General features: G+C 39.9%; 1 protein-coding gene across 2 annotated transcripts in view; it reads left to right on the forward strand.

The window, feature by feature from the left end:
• CDKAL1 (CDK5 regulatory subunit associated protein 1 like 1) overlaps positions 1 to 16,600 on the forward strand; it is a 716,352-nt gene that overhangs the window by 583,992 nt on the left and 115,760 nt on the right. For both annotated transcript variants that reach the window (XM_064363032.1, XM_064363031.1), the window contains one exon: positions 4,100 to 4,162. In XM_064363032.1, coding sequence (XP_064219102.1) covers positions 4,100 to 4,162 — 63 coding nt within the window. The remainder of the gene's footprint in view (positions 1 to 4,099; positions 4,163 to 16,600) is intronic.

Raw genomic sequence — 16,600 nt, forward strand, 5'->3', positions numbered from 1 at the left:
ATTGAGCAAATAGGAGCCAGGAATTTTGCAGGATAGTTAGTTGTTCATTTGGTTTGGAGTTAAGGGACTACTGCCAGAAGTAGACATGGTCAGGGATAGAGATTCTAGATCAGGGTTGGTTATCTTTGTCTATAAAGGGCCAGAGAGTAAATACTTGAGGATTTATGGGCCATTTGGCCTCTGTTGTAACTATTCAGCTCTGCTGTTGTAGCGTGAAAGCAATCATAAATAACAACATAAGCAAATGGATGTGGCTATATTTCTGTGAAACTTTATTTTATAAACACAAGCCGCTGGGCACGGTGGCTCACACCTGTAATCCTAGCACTTTGGGAGGCTGAGGCAGGTGGATCACGAGATCAGGAGTTCGAGACCAGCCTGGCCAACATGGTGAAACCATGTCTCTACTAAAAATACAAAAATTAGCCAGGCGTGGTGGTACACACCTGTAATCCCAGCTACTGAGGAGACGGAGGCAGGAGAATCACTTGAACCCAGGAGGCAGATGTGGCAGTGAGCCAAGATCTTGCTACAGTACTCCAGCCTGGGTGACAGAGGGAGACTCCATCTCAAAAAAAAAAAAAAAAAGCAGGCAGTGGGTTGGATTGGCTATGAGGCCACACTTTGCCCTGTTCTGGATTCCAGAAGATACCCCACTGGGTTGTATGAGTGACCTCAGGGGAAGAATAGCAGTGGTTTTCAGTTAACTGGGTGGATACCTATAACCTTCAATATGCGTAGCCAAGACTTCATTGTATTTGTATATAATAAATTTGTTTTCAGAAAAGACTTTATTTCTTTACTAGTTCTTTGGGGGCTAATATGAATAGTGTTATTTAATTATACTTCATTTGTTTCCTAGAACTGAGGTACTTATGATAAAAAGAGCTATCAAAGTAAAATCAAAACCTACATTAAGTCACAGAAAACAACTTCTGAATATTCCTTATCCACCTGCCAATGCAAGCTGGTAGCTCAGCCATTTCTGATATGCCTGAGTTCTTGAGGCACCTCCTAAGTTTCATACTGATATGCTACCTATTTTATTTTATCTAGCATTATTTCCTTTCTTTTTTTTTTCCATTCTGAAAATACTTTCCCCAGTGTTTTATGTCAAGTCTCCTAACAAAAGTTTTCGTATCCATCATTTTTCTTCTGATTGAAGTATAAGGCAAGAACTCTTTTGCCAAATAAGTGGGTGTGTGGGAAGAAAAGAAAAAATTATAAGCTGATGAAATTTTGATGGGCAAATGACCTGTTCAAAGCAGATTCCAAGGCTCACAGAGCTAACATTTCATTAGCCACGGCAAGTGTTTCCAGTCATCTTACTGATATATCTTTGCTGTCCAGGGGAAGGGAGTGTTAAATTACTTTAGAGTTTGGTGGTCAGAAGCACTGCTCAGAGGCGGAGAGAGGAGGCTGGAATTTCCGCCGAGCTGCAGGCGAGATGACTTTTCAGTGGGTGTCAGAAGGTAGCAGCAAGGCCAAGTGATTTGAAGGGCTGCCACTGGAATTGTGACTTCAGAGACAGCTCTGAAATAGGGAAACTGATCTACAAAAAAACTAGGACTAGGAGTATGTACAAATGATTCTATTTAAAAGGTCCTAGTTAATATCAGGCCCAACTGCTTAACTAAGGAGATGCAGAAGATTCTGTGGAGCTAAGCAGGGGTCTGCGTCATTGGGGAGGTGTGATAGCTGTGTCCCTGAGGACACTGAAGGAAGTAAAGAACTTCTCTAGAACAGGATACCAGTCAAGGATTCATTCCCAAATAAAGACAGAAGCACAGTCTCCTGGCAGTTGGAATAACATCAGAGTAGAAACAGAAGCAAGACGGGCGGTGTTGAGGACAGGCAGACCACCTGCATGACAGAATTTCAAGATGTGGTCTTGGGCTAACCTGATGGACAAGAAATTAACTCTCTAATCGCCAGCTGGGAAAATGTTCAGTGTCTGTTCTAAAAACATTGATTACCTCTGTAAATTTAGAAATGTTGTAACCTTTAAATGGAAGAGAGAAATTCTTAAGAATTACCAACTTAAGCTGAGATCCCTTCTCTTATTCACTCTTGCTGAGGGGGGCAAATTGGTGCAGTATTTGTGGGGAGGAGGCAATTTGACTTTATCTGTTAGAGTAATAAATGTGTGTACTGTCTGATCCTGAAACTGGACCTCCATAATTTATTATTTTTAAATACACTCAGGCTGGCAGAGATGTTTGTGCCAAGATTATGATTATATTTTTAAAAATTGAAGTGAATTACGGAAAACTTGGCATTTGCAAAGTTTTTGGATCTCAAAAACTTTGAAAAACTCCCTATAGGGAATTGCTGATCTGTATGTACAACCAAGGAAGTTTGGCCAGGACAAATTGTGTAGTGGAAAAAGGAAATTTCAGAAAATGTATAGTCCCATAACTACAGATTTCACATCTGCGGATTCAACAAACGGGGCATCAAAAATATTCAGAAAGATAAAAAGTAACAGCCAGGCGTAGTGTCTCACACCCGTAATCCCAGCTGGAAGGCAGAGGCAAAAGGATCCCTTGAGCCCAGGAGCTCGAGGCTGCAGTGAGCGATGATTGTGCCACTGTACTGCAGCCTGGGCGACGGGGTAAGATCCTGCCTATAAATAATAATAATAATACAATAATTTAAAATAATACACATAAAAATACAGTGTAACAGCTATTTACATAGTATTTACATTTCATTAGCAATCTAGAGATGACTTAAAGCCTATGGGAGGATGTGTGTAGGTTATATGCAAATTCTGCACTATTTGACATAAGAGACTTGCATATCAGTGTATTTTGGTGTCTATGGGGAGTACCGAGGGTCAACTGTATATAGAATGACCTCTTCTCTTTGAAAGTAGTGGTAATCAATTGTGTGTGTGTGTGTGCATAGATGATTTGGAACCATACACAAATTGCTCATGGTGGTTATGGGGCAGGGATCACAGTGGATGAGGAAGAAAGCCACTTATATATTAACTAGTTGGCTGTAATGAAAGAACCTAACAATTCTTGCTTGTCACAGACACACTAAGGAGCAGGGATGGAGAGGGACTCATGTAATGTTTGGATTCAGCTCAAGAAGAACACGTCATTAGAAGTGAAAAGACCCTTCTCTTTCTTTTTTTTTTTTTTTTGAGATGTTGAGATGGAGTCTCCCTCTGTCGCCTGGGCTGGAGTGCAGTGGTTGATCTTGACTTACTGCAACCTCTCTCTCCCAGGTTCAAGCGATTCTCCTGCCTCAGCCTCCTGAGTAGCTGGGATTACAGGCATCCACCACACACCCAGATAATTTTTTTTTGTATTTGTAGTAGAGATGAGGTTTCTCCATGTTGGCCAGGCTGGTCTCGAACTCCTGGCCTCAAGTGATCCACCAACCTAGGCATCCCAAAGTACTGGGATTACAAGCATGAGCCACCACACCCACCCAAAAGAGCCTTCTCTTTCATAACTAACCTATGAGGCTTATGTGTGATCATTACAGATATGAAGAGTTATATGCCTATCTAACTCACACACTCATTTATTCATTAACTTAGCTGCTATTTATTGAGTGCCTACTGTGTGTAAAACACCATGCAAGGTACCTAGGCTATGTAGCAGTGACACAATAAAGGTATCCTCACAGCTGCAGGCTCAAGCAGAGAGACCCAAGCTGTAACCAGGAAGCCTGAAGGAGGTGTATTGTTTAAATGAACGCATGTCTGTGCCCAATTCTGAGTAACAGCAGTTGGTATTACATTGTAATTGGAAGTGCCCTTTGTATTAAATTTTCTTTCTTTTTCGGTTTTGTCTTCATTTTAGTCTTAGTTCTGTATTTTCAAATAGAGTTTTTGATGATGATTAGTGTTTTAGTTATGAAATCTTCTAGGAAGAGGTCACCTGGCTGCTCTGTGACAATGACCCACGTAACCATAAAGTGACTTTGGTTTCTAATTGCATCACCATGTCTCCTCAGCCTCCACAAAGGAAGAATCTCTAAAAAACAATCTTTATATATGTAGATAGAGAGATATACACACATGTTTATTTTTTGTCTGCTGTCAACTCAATCGTTTGTGTGTTTTTTGTTTTTTTCACAGAAAAAGCAAAGGACAAAAGATCTTTCTCGGGTGTTTCATTCTTACAGTCCATATGATCACAAGGTAAGAGAAGAATATTAATAGCATATTAGGTATTAAAGTCTTTGCGAATGTGTAGTACAATTTTCACCAACATATGGTGATTCTAAAATACACTTACCAATTACATTTATATTTCAGTTCTAATTTTTTAGCCCTTTATCCCTTTTAAAGAAAACAAACATGTTATATTTCTGAACTAAAATAATTATATTTTATTCACATTGAAATCTAGTTACATATTGGCACTGAAATCTCAAAGACAGTGAAAAGACACATTTTGGGGTGTATTTTGTTTGGTTGCTCTTTGTTTTTTCTTTCCTAACATGTACTGGAGGAACTTAACTTTCGGATTGGTAAAGATAATTGAACTGCTGACTGCAAAACTCTATTCTTCATTGCTCCTGATAGGAAGTTATTTTTCTGCATAAAAGTCCTAACAAAAATTAGTACATAGCATTAGATCTGAAATATCTACTGCCTGGAGCTTTGCTACACACAAAATGACCAAATAACATAATGACCCCCATGTACCCATCCCACAGTTTCATAGATTCATAGTCAGTCTTGGTTCATTTATACCCTACATTCTCCATCCCTCATAGTTGAAGAATTCCTAGACATCTTTTCACTTGTAAGTATTTTACAATATATTTGTAAAAGATAAGGACTCTTTTAAAAAGAAAAAAAATAGTCATTTTTAAGAAAATGCTTAACACCACATCTTCATGGGGAAATAGATTACAAGGTTTCTGAGACTTGTGCAAAACTTCTAAACCATGTAAGATTCCAATAAATCTGTTAATTCGAGGTAATTTCAGAATCAAACAAAAAATTTGCACAGTTGAAATGCTAATATAAACTTAAATCTTTATCTATGAATTTACAGGGAGACATGTGGTAGGGATTTTGTAACTAGCCAAAATAAGTAGTGTGAAAACTACTTTCCTCAGTTGCAAATACAGAGATGTCTGGATTCAGGAGGAAAAAATTGTGCCAATTCATAGAAGTTGAAAGAATTTGAAACACGAGCTTCTAGTGTTTCTATAGTGACCAGTTGACTTAAGCACCAAAAACTTGTAAAAGAGATGTTTATGCTTCATGTGACCATGGTGATATATAATACTAAAAATTATGTCATTCCAAGTTAAATTTTTCAAGCTAAATCAATCACATTGCAGAATGCCGCAATACTGAAAGAGATTGAGAGAGCCAATGGTATCTGACAATGCAGACAGAAGGAGCAGGCTGATCAGTAATACAACAGCAAAAGGAATGAGATTGGCCAGATTTCTGGAAGTAACGTTGCATTTTTTTAGATGAAGCCATTTAATGAACCTAAGTGCAGCAGTGGCTGAGTTAACGTTTAACAGCAACAACTTTTTTAAAAAGGCGATGGCAAATTAGAGGTTTTCCCTGGCTTGTCTAAGTTTTGCCCACTTCTAACATTTTTAAATTCACAGTTAAGGGAAATTCCATTCTTCTTTTATTAGAACTCTTAATGGAACCTAGCCATTTGCAGCTTCTACTGGCTTCCTCTTCATATCCTTTGTGGCATACTATCAAAGTCACCTCAGATTATTTTGGCTTCCCTTCGTTCCTCTACAAATTAGTCATCAGGCAGTGAGGAATTGAATCTAAATGCTAGATGGAGTTCCTTTTGATCTTTGCTTTAAGAGTAGTAATAAATTATTGTAAATACCTGGACTGCTTGATGAGTGCCTTTTGAAGCTCCTAAGTTTTGGCCTGTTGGCATTCTGTTTTATTCTAGATGTACAGTAGTAAAGGAAAATGGAAAAGTTTTATTCCAAGTGGCTCCCAGCCCCCTTAGTAGCCTCTACCTACTTCACTTTTCTGAGTTCCACCCAGGCAAATCTGACCATGTTACTTTTAACCTTGTCTCTTGTTGATTGGAATATCCACAAAGACTAGAACCATAGGGATAAAGGAACATACACCATTTTCTCAATCTGAAAATGTCGCTGTTTTTCCCCCATAAATGAATAGAGGGTTGTGATTAAAGTTATTTTGTCATTTCAATTACCCACTTATATTCAAACAAATTGGTTTTCTAGACAGATAGATTTTAGTGTAAAATATTTTACAAGACGTGGTTAAAGTTGATTTAGACATCTCATGCTCAGTGAGATTTCTGGAGTGATCTTTATGAAATTATATACATATATTGTCAGTGAAAGCATTTTGAAATACATCAGTTGTCTAGGATTTGCTTTAATGCAGGCTGATGCATTGGCTTATGACAGTAATCCCAGCACTCTGGGAGTCTGAAGCAGGAGGATAGCTTGAGACCAGAGGTTTGAGACCAGCCTGAGCAACATTGTGAAACTCTGTCTCTATTTTAAAAAATTAAAAATTAGCCAGGCATGGTGTTGCACACCTGTAGTCCTAGCTACGGGAGGTGGGTTTAGGCAGGAGGATCAGTTGAGCCTGGGATTTCGAGTTACGGTGAGCTTTACTTCAGCCTGAGCAACAGAGCAAGACCCCATCTCTAAAAGAACCATTTTTTAAAAAAAATAATTTCAAAGAGGAAAGTGGAAAGGATACAATAAAATAAGATTGGCCATGTGGTGATTATCAAAACTGAATGATGTTTGGAGGGGTCATTATTTTATTCTTCATTTTTCTATATGATTGAAATTTTCTATAATAAAAAGGTGCAAAAAGTAAAATAAACTATGGTCTGCTCCTGGGAGTGAATGCTGTGATAATTTGCCTCTCTAGCTATATTCATTTTAATGTTCATTTTCCCCTTGACGTAAGTTTATGCCAAAAAAAAAATAGTCAGCATTTTAGTGGGTTCATCATGCTGAGTAAACTCAGAAATGCAACTCCTATTCTAAAGTTGGCGTAATTTCCTGGGGTTTCATCCCAAATTATAGTGGGTCACTTAAATGATAGCCTTGCCTACCAGAAACTGTTAAAACAGTTGTAATTACAAAGGGTAGTTAGTGTGTCCATTTTGTTCTCAGTGAGTCAGTTGTATTTGCTCTTCTTTCCTGCCCCCAACCAAGATTGCTCCTGCCTGACCCCAGGCACAGGAAAGTCACCAGGTTAAACAAGCGTGTTGTTTGAGTGAGCCCAGGTGCCTTTCTTAATCATACCCCAAAGCCATTGTTTAGGTTGGTCAGTTGGTTTTCTCTTAAATGCTGTTGCAAAAAGCAAATAAAGCTCAGAGCAAAATATGTACCCAGAATAAGGCTTAAAAAATACTTTATTTCTTGCACTAAGAAATGTTGCTTGAGACTGGACAAATTTCTTATTTGATTTTTGTCTCTGGTTCCATGTCCATTTCTTAAATTGTTTTCAGAAATTCTTATAACAAAGGCTCATACAAGAGGGCTTGACAAAAGTTAATTCCCATTTATCTGTCCTTCTAAAAGAGAAAATTAGTAAAGGTAATCCAAAGTAGCAGATAATCTGGTTATACTTTATACATTATATTATTTCCTTTGTCATTTTAATAAACAGGTAATAAACATAACTTACATTCTAGTTTCTGAAAACACACCACATACTAAGTACTAAGGAAGGTTAGAGGTCCAGAGAACTTTCAGGTCACAAAAAGTCAACCTGGAGTTGATTTTTTTTTCTTTTGATAAATCACAGGTAAGTTAGAGTGGGCTAGAATTAGAACAGTTTTATTAAAACCATGCAAATTAGCATGTGCTGTGCGTCCTTAGCCTGAAGAAGACATTTCTCTGCACATAAAAAATGTCTGTCTCTTTCTCTCTTTTTTGTTAGATTTTTATTAGAATTATGTGTGTGGGGGAAATCTGAGTTTATTAGCTAAACACACGTGTTTATAATCTGCTAATATGAAAGTTATTCTAAAAAATTGAGATGCTTGGAAGGAAAAAGTTCTATGTACTTCTACAGTGGTTTTTTTTAACATCTGCACAGTTAGGTTTCTAAACACAGTTAATCTGCATGAATTAATGTGTGCGCCGCCACAAAAAGCGAGTCTTTAACATGTAGTCACTATTATTCTGTATTTTGTGAAGTGGGCTCCTTGTTCTCTTTTAGTGACTTGTTATAGTAATAATTTCTCTGCGTATGTAGACATGTTAGTGGACACACTTGAGAAGAAACATGGTGAGATACATAGCTCCTGCATCGGTGAAGTAGGCTTTTCTTTTGATAACTACTATTATTTAATTACTTTTCTACATTTGTATGCATGTGTCAACTGAACTAGAAGCAAATTCATATATGTCATTAAACACCTATGTATTTATGCACTGGGTAAGTTAGCCTGTGAGTAGAAAGAAAACTAACATTCGTGCTTTACTCAATCAGAGCATTTTTTGTGCAGCAATCTCAGCTTTTTAAAACAGCTCAGAGCCTCTAAAAAAGCCTATGTAGGCCCAGATTGTTAAAATTATTGTTTAATTCTCTTCACCCACCTCATTACTTCTTCAGTCCCTCATCCACAAACAGTTCAATCTCTTTTTTAAAACAAATCAGTTTAAACTGATGCCTCATTTCCCAACACATGATCAACACTAATAGAAGGTAGTAAGAGGGTGGTTATTGCTGAAAGGCATCGGAGCTCTAGTGAGAAGCGACAGCATCCTAAATGAGAGCAAGGACAGGCCACGAAAACTCTTCAGTCATTAGCAGAGGAGCTCCAAAAGTGCAGCTGCCCAAGACCACTTAACTCAGACCCAAATACCCAGATATCCCTATACATTTCAGTAGTCCTAGGGTAAAATAACGGATCAATTTACATTCAGAAACAGATGTTTTGTTAAAAAATAGAATTTTTAGAAACATCGGTATTTTAGGAATAACTTCTTATCTTGAAAAGTCTCTTAGGAACAGCTGCTTCTTAATAAGGTAGGGTAAATGAAGTATTACTACAGAGAGTGGCTGAATAAAAGAAGTAATAGGCTAAACATGGTGGCTCACGCCTATGATCTCAGCACTTTGGGAGGCCGAGGCGGTAGGATCACTTGAGGCCAGGAGTTTGAGACCAGCCTGAGCACATACCAAGACCCCATCTCTAGGGAAAATGTTGTTTTAGCTTTTGTGTTTTTTCTGAGATGGAGTTGCTCTTGTCTCCCAGGCTGGAGTGCAGTGGCACAGTCTCCAACCTCTGCCTCCTGGGTTCAAACAGTTCTCCTGCCTCTGCCTCCCAAGTAGCTGGGATTATTGGCATGTGCCACCATACCTGGCTAACTTTTTGTGTTTTTAGTAGAGACAGGGCTTCACCATGTTTGCCAGGTGGGTCCCGAGCTCCTGACCTCAGGTGATCCACCCACCTCGGCCTCCCAAAGTGCTGGGATTACAGGCATGAGCCACCACGCCCAGCCAAAAAGTGTTTTGAAAAGAAAATTAGCCAGGTGTGGTGATGTGTGCCTATAATCCCAGGTACTTGGGAGGCTGAGGCAGGAAGATCTCTTAGGCTCGGGCAGTCCAGGCTGCAGTGAACCATGAGCCATGATTACACCACTGCGCTCCAGCCTGGACAACAGAGCAAGACCCTATATCTAAATGGTGTGGTGGTGTGAGGGGAGGTTCGCTTGAGACCAGCCTGGACAGCATAAGGAGACCCCTGTCTCTATAAAAAATTTAAAAATTAGCCAGGTGTGGTGGCACATGCCTGTGTTTCCAGCTACTCGGGAGGCTGAAGCAAGAGGATCAGATGGCTTGAGCCCAGGAGTTCGAGGCTGCCGTGAGGCACTGTTGCACCGCTGCACCCCGGCCTGTGTGACAGAGCAAGACATTGTCTCAAAAAAAGAAAAAAGATAAAAGAAAGACTGCTGTAGTCATAACTTGAGTGAGATAATTTTAAGTAGTGTATTAGTACAATGAATTTTTAATTGTATTAAATATGCAAAAAGTATTGATAAATATATCAATAGTCCACACTTCCAGTGACTACCTTAAGAACTGTTGTTAATTCATACCTGCTGATGTACAGGGAATTCATAGCTACTAGTGTAGAGTAAAACATTGTGTAATGAAAATGTAAAGTATTTCCTGCGGCCTTGGGCAGAGGCAAATAGCAAAAATCTATGTCAAGAGCCTTGGGTTTTACTACCGTCCCTTCTTCCCTCAAAGACTAGGAGTCTCTGTGACATCGGCTTCTTAAATACGTAAAAGGGGTAGTTTCATTTCGGATATTACTTATTGACTTACATTTCTCTGTTAATCAGATTTGTGTAGCGATTTAAGATTACGAAGTCTCTTCACCCAGCTCTTTACATCTGAAGAATAATGGCCACTTGCCTCAATCCTGAGAGCCTTGGTATTGTCAAGCCTTCATTATCTCCTGTGCTTTGAATAACATAATGTAGCAACAGCGTGCTGTGAGTTGTTCTTCTAGAGAGAGAGATGTGGGCTTGGATTATTGCCTGCTGGCCCTGTTGAGCTTTGAGCTATCTGCTGTCTGGAAATAGCAAATTCAGTTTTTAATGGATCCGGCACTCTATGATAGCCAGGTTTTCATGGCACATGCAGATAAAGAAACAAGTTATTGATTTGGCATGTTTATGCCATGCTTAAAACAGTTCTGTGCAGCAGATTGTCCAAAGCCATTTGTGCACTTAACTCTATTTCTCATCTTTGGCAAAAATAAAAAAGTATTTAAAAAGTTATTTTAGGGATGTTGTTAAATATCAAGAACAATTGCATAAATGTCTAGTTGATGGGATTCCTTACTGTTTTATTGATATACGTCCTTATACTAAAACCCATGCTCAGGGTATGCCCTTGAAACATAGGGGAGTGAGTACTTAAGTAAATGTTAAATCTGTTTCATCATCCTCACTCTAAAGCCAAATCAGTGACCCAGCCTTGAAATAAAGGACATACTGAAGCTGAAGAGCTCTTTTGGTGTAAAATCTGTGCTTCTGTTTATTAAAGCATCTCAGCGTGACCATAGAATTGTTACGAAAGATGCAGACTTCGCTCAGCTGTTCCCTGCTTCAGCAGAGGGGAGCTCTAGCCACTCCTTGCATCCTCATCGATGCCAATCCAATCCAAAAGCATTTTCCTCATTTTTAACCCTCGTCAGCTTGTGATTTGAGTACCAGATTATGTTTAAAAATTATACCTATATATTTTTTAGCCTCATTTCAATATCATACCTGTATATTTTCCCCTTTGGCTTTTTAACATGGCATTATTCTAAAAATTAAGCATTATTTTTTATATATCAGTTTATTTTCTTACTGTAACTGCAGAGTTGGGTAGAATTGAAGTATTTACACATGGCAGAAATTTGATACTCTTAAGACGATATATCCAGAGACCCATAGATGCCAGAATTTTGCTCAGCCAGTTACCCCAAGGATTGACAAGGAGATTGAAATCTGAGTAGACTTTTATTATGATGATTACTATAGTAATAAAGCAGCCGTTTAAAGCACACCACAGAACCAGCACTATTCTCAAAGCTTTACGTAAGCACATAACTCATTTATCTCTATACCAACACTGTAAGGTGAGTATGCCAGTAAATCATAGAGCAGTCCAGCTCTGCAGTCCGTGCTCATGGCCTGTGAGCTACAAGGAACTGAAAATCTAGTGTCAAATGCTCTAATGAACAATGGATTGACAAACACTATTTAAGCTCAAGGTCAAAGTCACCCTCCTTCCACTCCTTTTCTTTCTCTAACCCCAAATCTAAACCTAAGTAGGTAAACTGTCTAGAAATAAAGGTGTGGGTGGGCGTGGTGGTACAAGCCTGTAGTCCCTGCTACGAAGTAGCCTGAGGCCAGAGGATCTCTTGAGCCCAGGAGTTCGAGGTAATGCTCAATGATGATGCCTGTGAATAGCCAGTGCAGTCCAGCCTGGGAAACATAGAAGATCCTATCTCTAAAAAAAAAAGAAAAGAAAAACATAAATAGAGGTGTGAGTGAGAAGGAATAAGGAGAGACAGAAGATAAGATAGAACTAGACAGGAGGAAAGCATTGAAGACTCCACTGAATGATTGCCCAGCAAAGCAGACAGCAAAGCAGTCAAGTTGATCCTCAAAACCACCACCCTTACCTCCACTCTTCCCCAGCCTGATCAATTCAGCATCAGCGTGGGGCAAAGGAAACGTGATTTAAGCCAGGCCTTAGGGCTCATACCACACAAAACTGGCAGGTGACTGGTAGACCCTGTTGGGCACTGGGTTTCAAATAGAATCCTGTCCAAATTGCCTTTCTCTCTGACACCCCTCCCATGGGGGTGGAATTGAGGCAGGTGGCAGCACAGTGGTCCCAATCAAAGGCTTGGAGTGTTTTAGGGCCAACACCGCCAGGGATATCAAAACCAGAGAAATAGGCTCAGCCAGAGGCTAAAGCATAAAACATAGAAAAATTGAAAAGAAAATCAGCTAAAGTGATGATACACGGAGATGGGAAAATGGCCGCAGGGCAGGTGAGAAAGAGATGGGATGCCACCCTGTTCAGTTGAACCGACACTAGCCAGCACTTGTGGCTTGCTTTTGTGGACAAGTGGGGTCACGGTGCAGAGACTGGAAAGTTTCCCAGGTCGTTGTTTAAGAATACCCTACTTAGTAGCATATTCTCTCCCCTGCACCTCCCCATCCAAGAATTCCCAGAGTATCAGTAATAGGGAAAAGGCAAAGTTCATGATGAAATTCTTTGCTGACATTCAGTATATAAGTATTAATAAGTTAATCAACAGGTCTACAAAGATATGGCAGTTACTGTATTTTCAAATTATTTACCAACCCTAAAAGTATCTGTGTTTCAGCTGTCAGTGGTTATATATTTCCTCTATGAAATTCACTAACATAAGAAAGAAACTAGCAAAGGGACAAAGAGGAATGGCAGGCACCATGCCAAGAGCCAGAGTACTTCCCATCCATCCCGGGGCCGCTCACCTCCTGTTCTGCCACCACTTGCCCTGAGTGTGTCCTTTGTTATCAGTCTTTGCACTCAGTTAAGATGTATCCCCATTCTCTTTCTCTCTTGACAGTGTCAGGGTCTTGATACATACCCTGCCCCATCAACACTTTCTGTTTTTTCTCCTGTATCTCCCCACCAGTGTGTTTGCCAACCTTTCTCATCCCCATCCAGAGGACAAACTTGGCTAGCACATTGTCTACTTGACATATAAGGCCTGTTACATGCCAGAATTAGCAAATAAAGGACACCCCCTTAAATTCAAATTTCAGATAAATTATTTTTTTTAGACTGTGCCATGCAGGTTGGGCATGGTGGCACATGCCTGTAATCCCAGCATTTTGGGAGGCCAGGGCATGTGGATCACGAGGCCAAGAGACCAAGATCATCCTGGCCAATGTGGTGAATCCCCGTCTCTACTAAAAATGCCAAAATTAGCTGGACGTGGTGGTGCGTGCCTGTAGTCCTAACTACTCGGGAGGCTGAGGCAGGAGAATCACTTGAACCCAGGAGGCAGAGGTTGCAATGAGCTGAGATCAAGCCACTGTACTCTAACCTGGTGACAGAGCAAGAGTCCCTCTCAAAAAAAAAATGTTCCCTGCAATATGTGAGACATATTTACACTAAAAATGTATTCATTGCAGAATGCAGTTGGCTCATGCCGGTAATCCCAGCACTTTGGGAGCTCAAGGTGGGTGGATCTGTTGAACCCAGGAATTCAAGACCAGCTTAGGCAACATGACAAAATTCCATCTCTACCAAAAAAACAAAACAAAACAAAACAAAAATCAGCTGGGTGTGGTGGTGTGCCCTAGTAGCTACTTGGGAGGCTGGGGTGGGAGGATTGCTTAACCCCAGGAGCTGCTAGTGGTAGTGAGCTGTGATTGCATCACTGCACTGCAGCATGGCAACAGAGAGACCCCTGTCTCAAAAAATATTTTTCATTATTTATCTGAAATTTATATTTAGCTGTGTGCTCTGTTTTTAGCTGGAAATCCTAGTTGCATGAGTATTATACATCACACTTCGGCAAACTGAGGCTCAAAACACAAACAGCACCCACCATGGAATGAAATACAAAACGATTGTAAAACTTCTTTGTTTACCTCAAAGGACCCGAGGAAGTTTTTGGCTGTTCCTGATCCTATCCTTGTATGTAACGCACCTGGCCTTGCCATCAAAGGCTAACCCATGTCAGATACAGGTTTTTAAGCTTTTCTTGGTTAATTTAAGAAGAAAAGGCAACTTTTTCCTTTGACTCTGGTTCTCTCAGATCTGTTGACAAAGTTTTAACCTGGGGATCCTGTTTGGAAAATTGTTCAGAAGGCACAAAGAAAAATTAAGCTAAAAAGTGTCCATGCTGTATTTATTTTCCAGGAAGAATTTCCCAATCTCCCCTACCCCCAGAAGGTACACTTTGTTTCTCCGTGATACAGTTTATAGTAAAATATAATTAATGACTTCTTTGTAGCTGAAGTTATTTATATTGAGATGTACTGAGAAACAGTAATGCTGCTGATGTTTCAAACAAGGAATATAGGCATCCACTAGAGAAGTGAGGAAGCTCTTACTGATTTTTTCCCCCTTTTGCTCCACTGCTGACGTTTGAAGACCTTCAGGAGTCCTGTGATTGGTAGTTTGGGCTGATGCTGTTTGCGGAATGGGCTCCCCAGGCCTGCCTTTGTCTTCCTCAGCAATATTTTTAACAGCAGCTAAAAGGCCACTCTCAGATGATTACCAACTCAGGGTTGTGCAAAACCACTACCAGATTTCTGTTTACAAAGAACAGTGAGATGAAAGTATTTCCACGGGCCAATAATTTATTCTCTCTGGGGTTTTCATGTAAGATTAAGAAGACATGATTACAGTTAGCATTTATTGCACTTTTTAAACGTATACATTAACACTCTTGAATTGGGAAACCAGAGAATGTTAGCATCTGGAAAGAAAGTAAGTCAGCCAGCTTCTTCTAATGATTGTTAATATTTTCCATTAGTCAACACTCTGCCTTTGGGTGCCTTTAAGAATTCCAGAGACATTTTAAATGCACATGTGTCAAATAAAAATAAAGGAATTTTAAAGACTCAACTTTGTTTGAATTTAGCTATCATTATGTGGTAGACACATGGGTAAGAAAGGAGACTATTCCACTTTTAATCACTTTAAAGTATAATAACAATCCAGCTAGGATGCCTAAAACAAATCTCTAATTCAGTTTAGGCTTTGCAGGTGGCAGTGGGGGCGTCTTTTTAAAGCTGCTTGTTTATGTTTATTATTTACTTTTTATTTCTTATGGACACTTTCATTTCTAACTCAAAAGTTTCACTGGATGCAGCCGATGTTCTTAGGATTTGCCTCTCTCTCTCCCCCTCCTCCTGCCCATCTTCCCCTCCTCTGCTCCTTTCCTCCTCTCCCTTCCTCTTTCTTCCTGTTGAGAACTCCATTTCCCTGGTTTACTTTCTGTTAGAAAGTATGAATCAATGGAATTTGCTACTACTTTCTTTAGAGGGTTGTCATAGGATTAAATGGAAAGCATCTAGAATAGCATCTAGCACACACTAAGTGCTCAATAAGTGACTATTATTCTTGCAGTAAAATTATAGTTTCTAGAATGTCAGCTCTACCACTAGTGCTCACCACGTGGTGTATGTTCAGTAAATAACCGGTAGTTTTAATGTGAAGTTAGAGTTATTAGAATGTCAGAAGAGATTTTGTCGGTTTTGTTTGATGCTGTTTCCCCAACACCCAAAGCAGTTCTTGACATGTGGGAGGTGCTCTGTAAATATCTGTTGATTGAAGAAATGAATATGTTTCCTCTTCTAAAACTTCAGCAGCGTATGTGTGGAGATCTTAGTTCTTCCTGACGGTTGCAGTGGTCACGGGTTTTGTTGCTTTCAGTTTCTCCTTCCATGTGTGTTGATGATCTTCTTATACCATTCTTTGTACTTACATTTTCTTAGTATCCCACCTACTTTTGCTTTTCTCCACACAATTTCTTAGGTGTTCTTGCTTTTTTCCTCTATTGTGTGCTTGGGCTCTTCAACGTGGCGCATTTGGGTACTTCTTTCTCTTTTGTTGGAGACAGTAATGTAAAAACTCAGTACTAGGTTCAATCCTCGGTTCATCCATTCTCCCGAGTAAGAGTGTTCGGCTGTCGAGCTGGAAAGGCCCTTAGAGCTTTTGGAGCCACACTGCCCTCCTCTATCCGTCCTCTGTTGTTCTGGGGAGAAATGCTCTTTTGTCCTCTTGATTTCTTACTCATCCTTCAAGACCCAGTTTAATTCTACCTTCTCTGCATCTTTTCTTTCTTTTTTTTTTTTTTTGAGACGGAGTTTCGCTCTTGTTACCCAGGCTGGAGTGCAATGGCGCGATCTCGGCTCACCGCAACCTCCACCTCCTGGGTTCAAGCAATTTTCCTGCCTCAGCCTCCCGAGTAGCTGGGACTACAGGCATGTGCCACCATGCCCAGCTAATTTTTGTATTTTTAGTAGAGACGGGGTTTCACCATGTTGACCAGGATGGTCTCAATCTCTTGACCTCGTGATCCACCCGTCTCAGCCCTCTGTCTCTTTTCTGATA

Source organism: Aotus nancymaae, unplaced genomic scaffold (genome assembly GCF_030222135.1).
Source record: "Aotus nancymaae isolate 86718 unplaced genomic scaffold, 86718_ANA_hifiasm-v0.15.2.pri h1tg000051l, whole genome shotgun sequence".
Lineage (NCBI taxonomy): Eukaryota > Metazoa > Chordata > Mammalia > Primates > Aotidae > Aotus > Aotus nancymaae.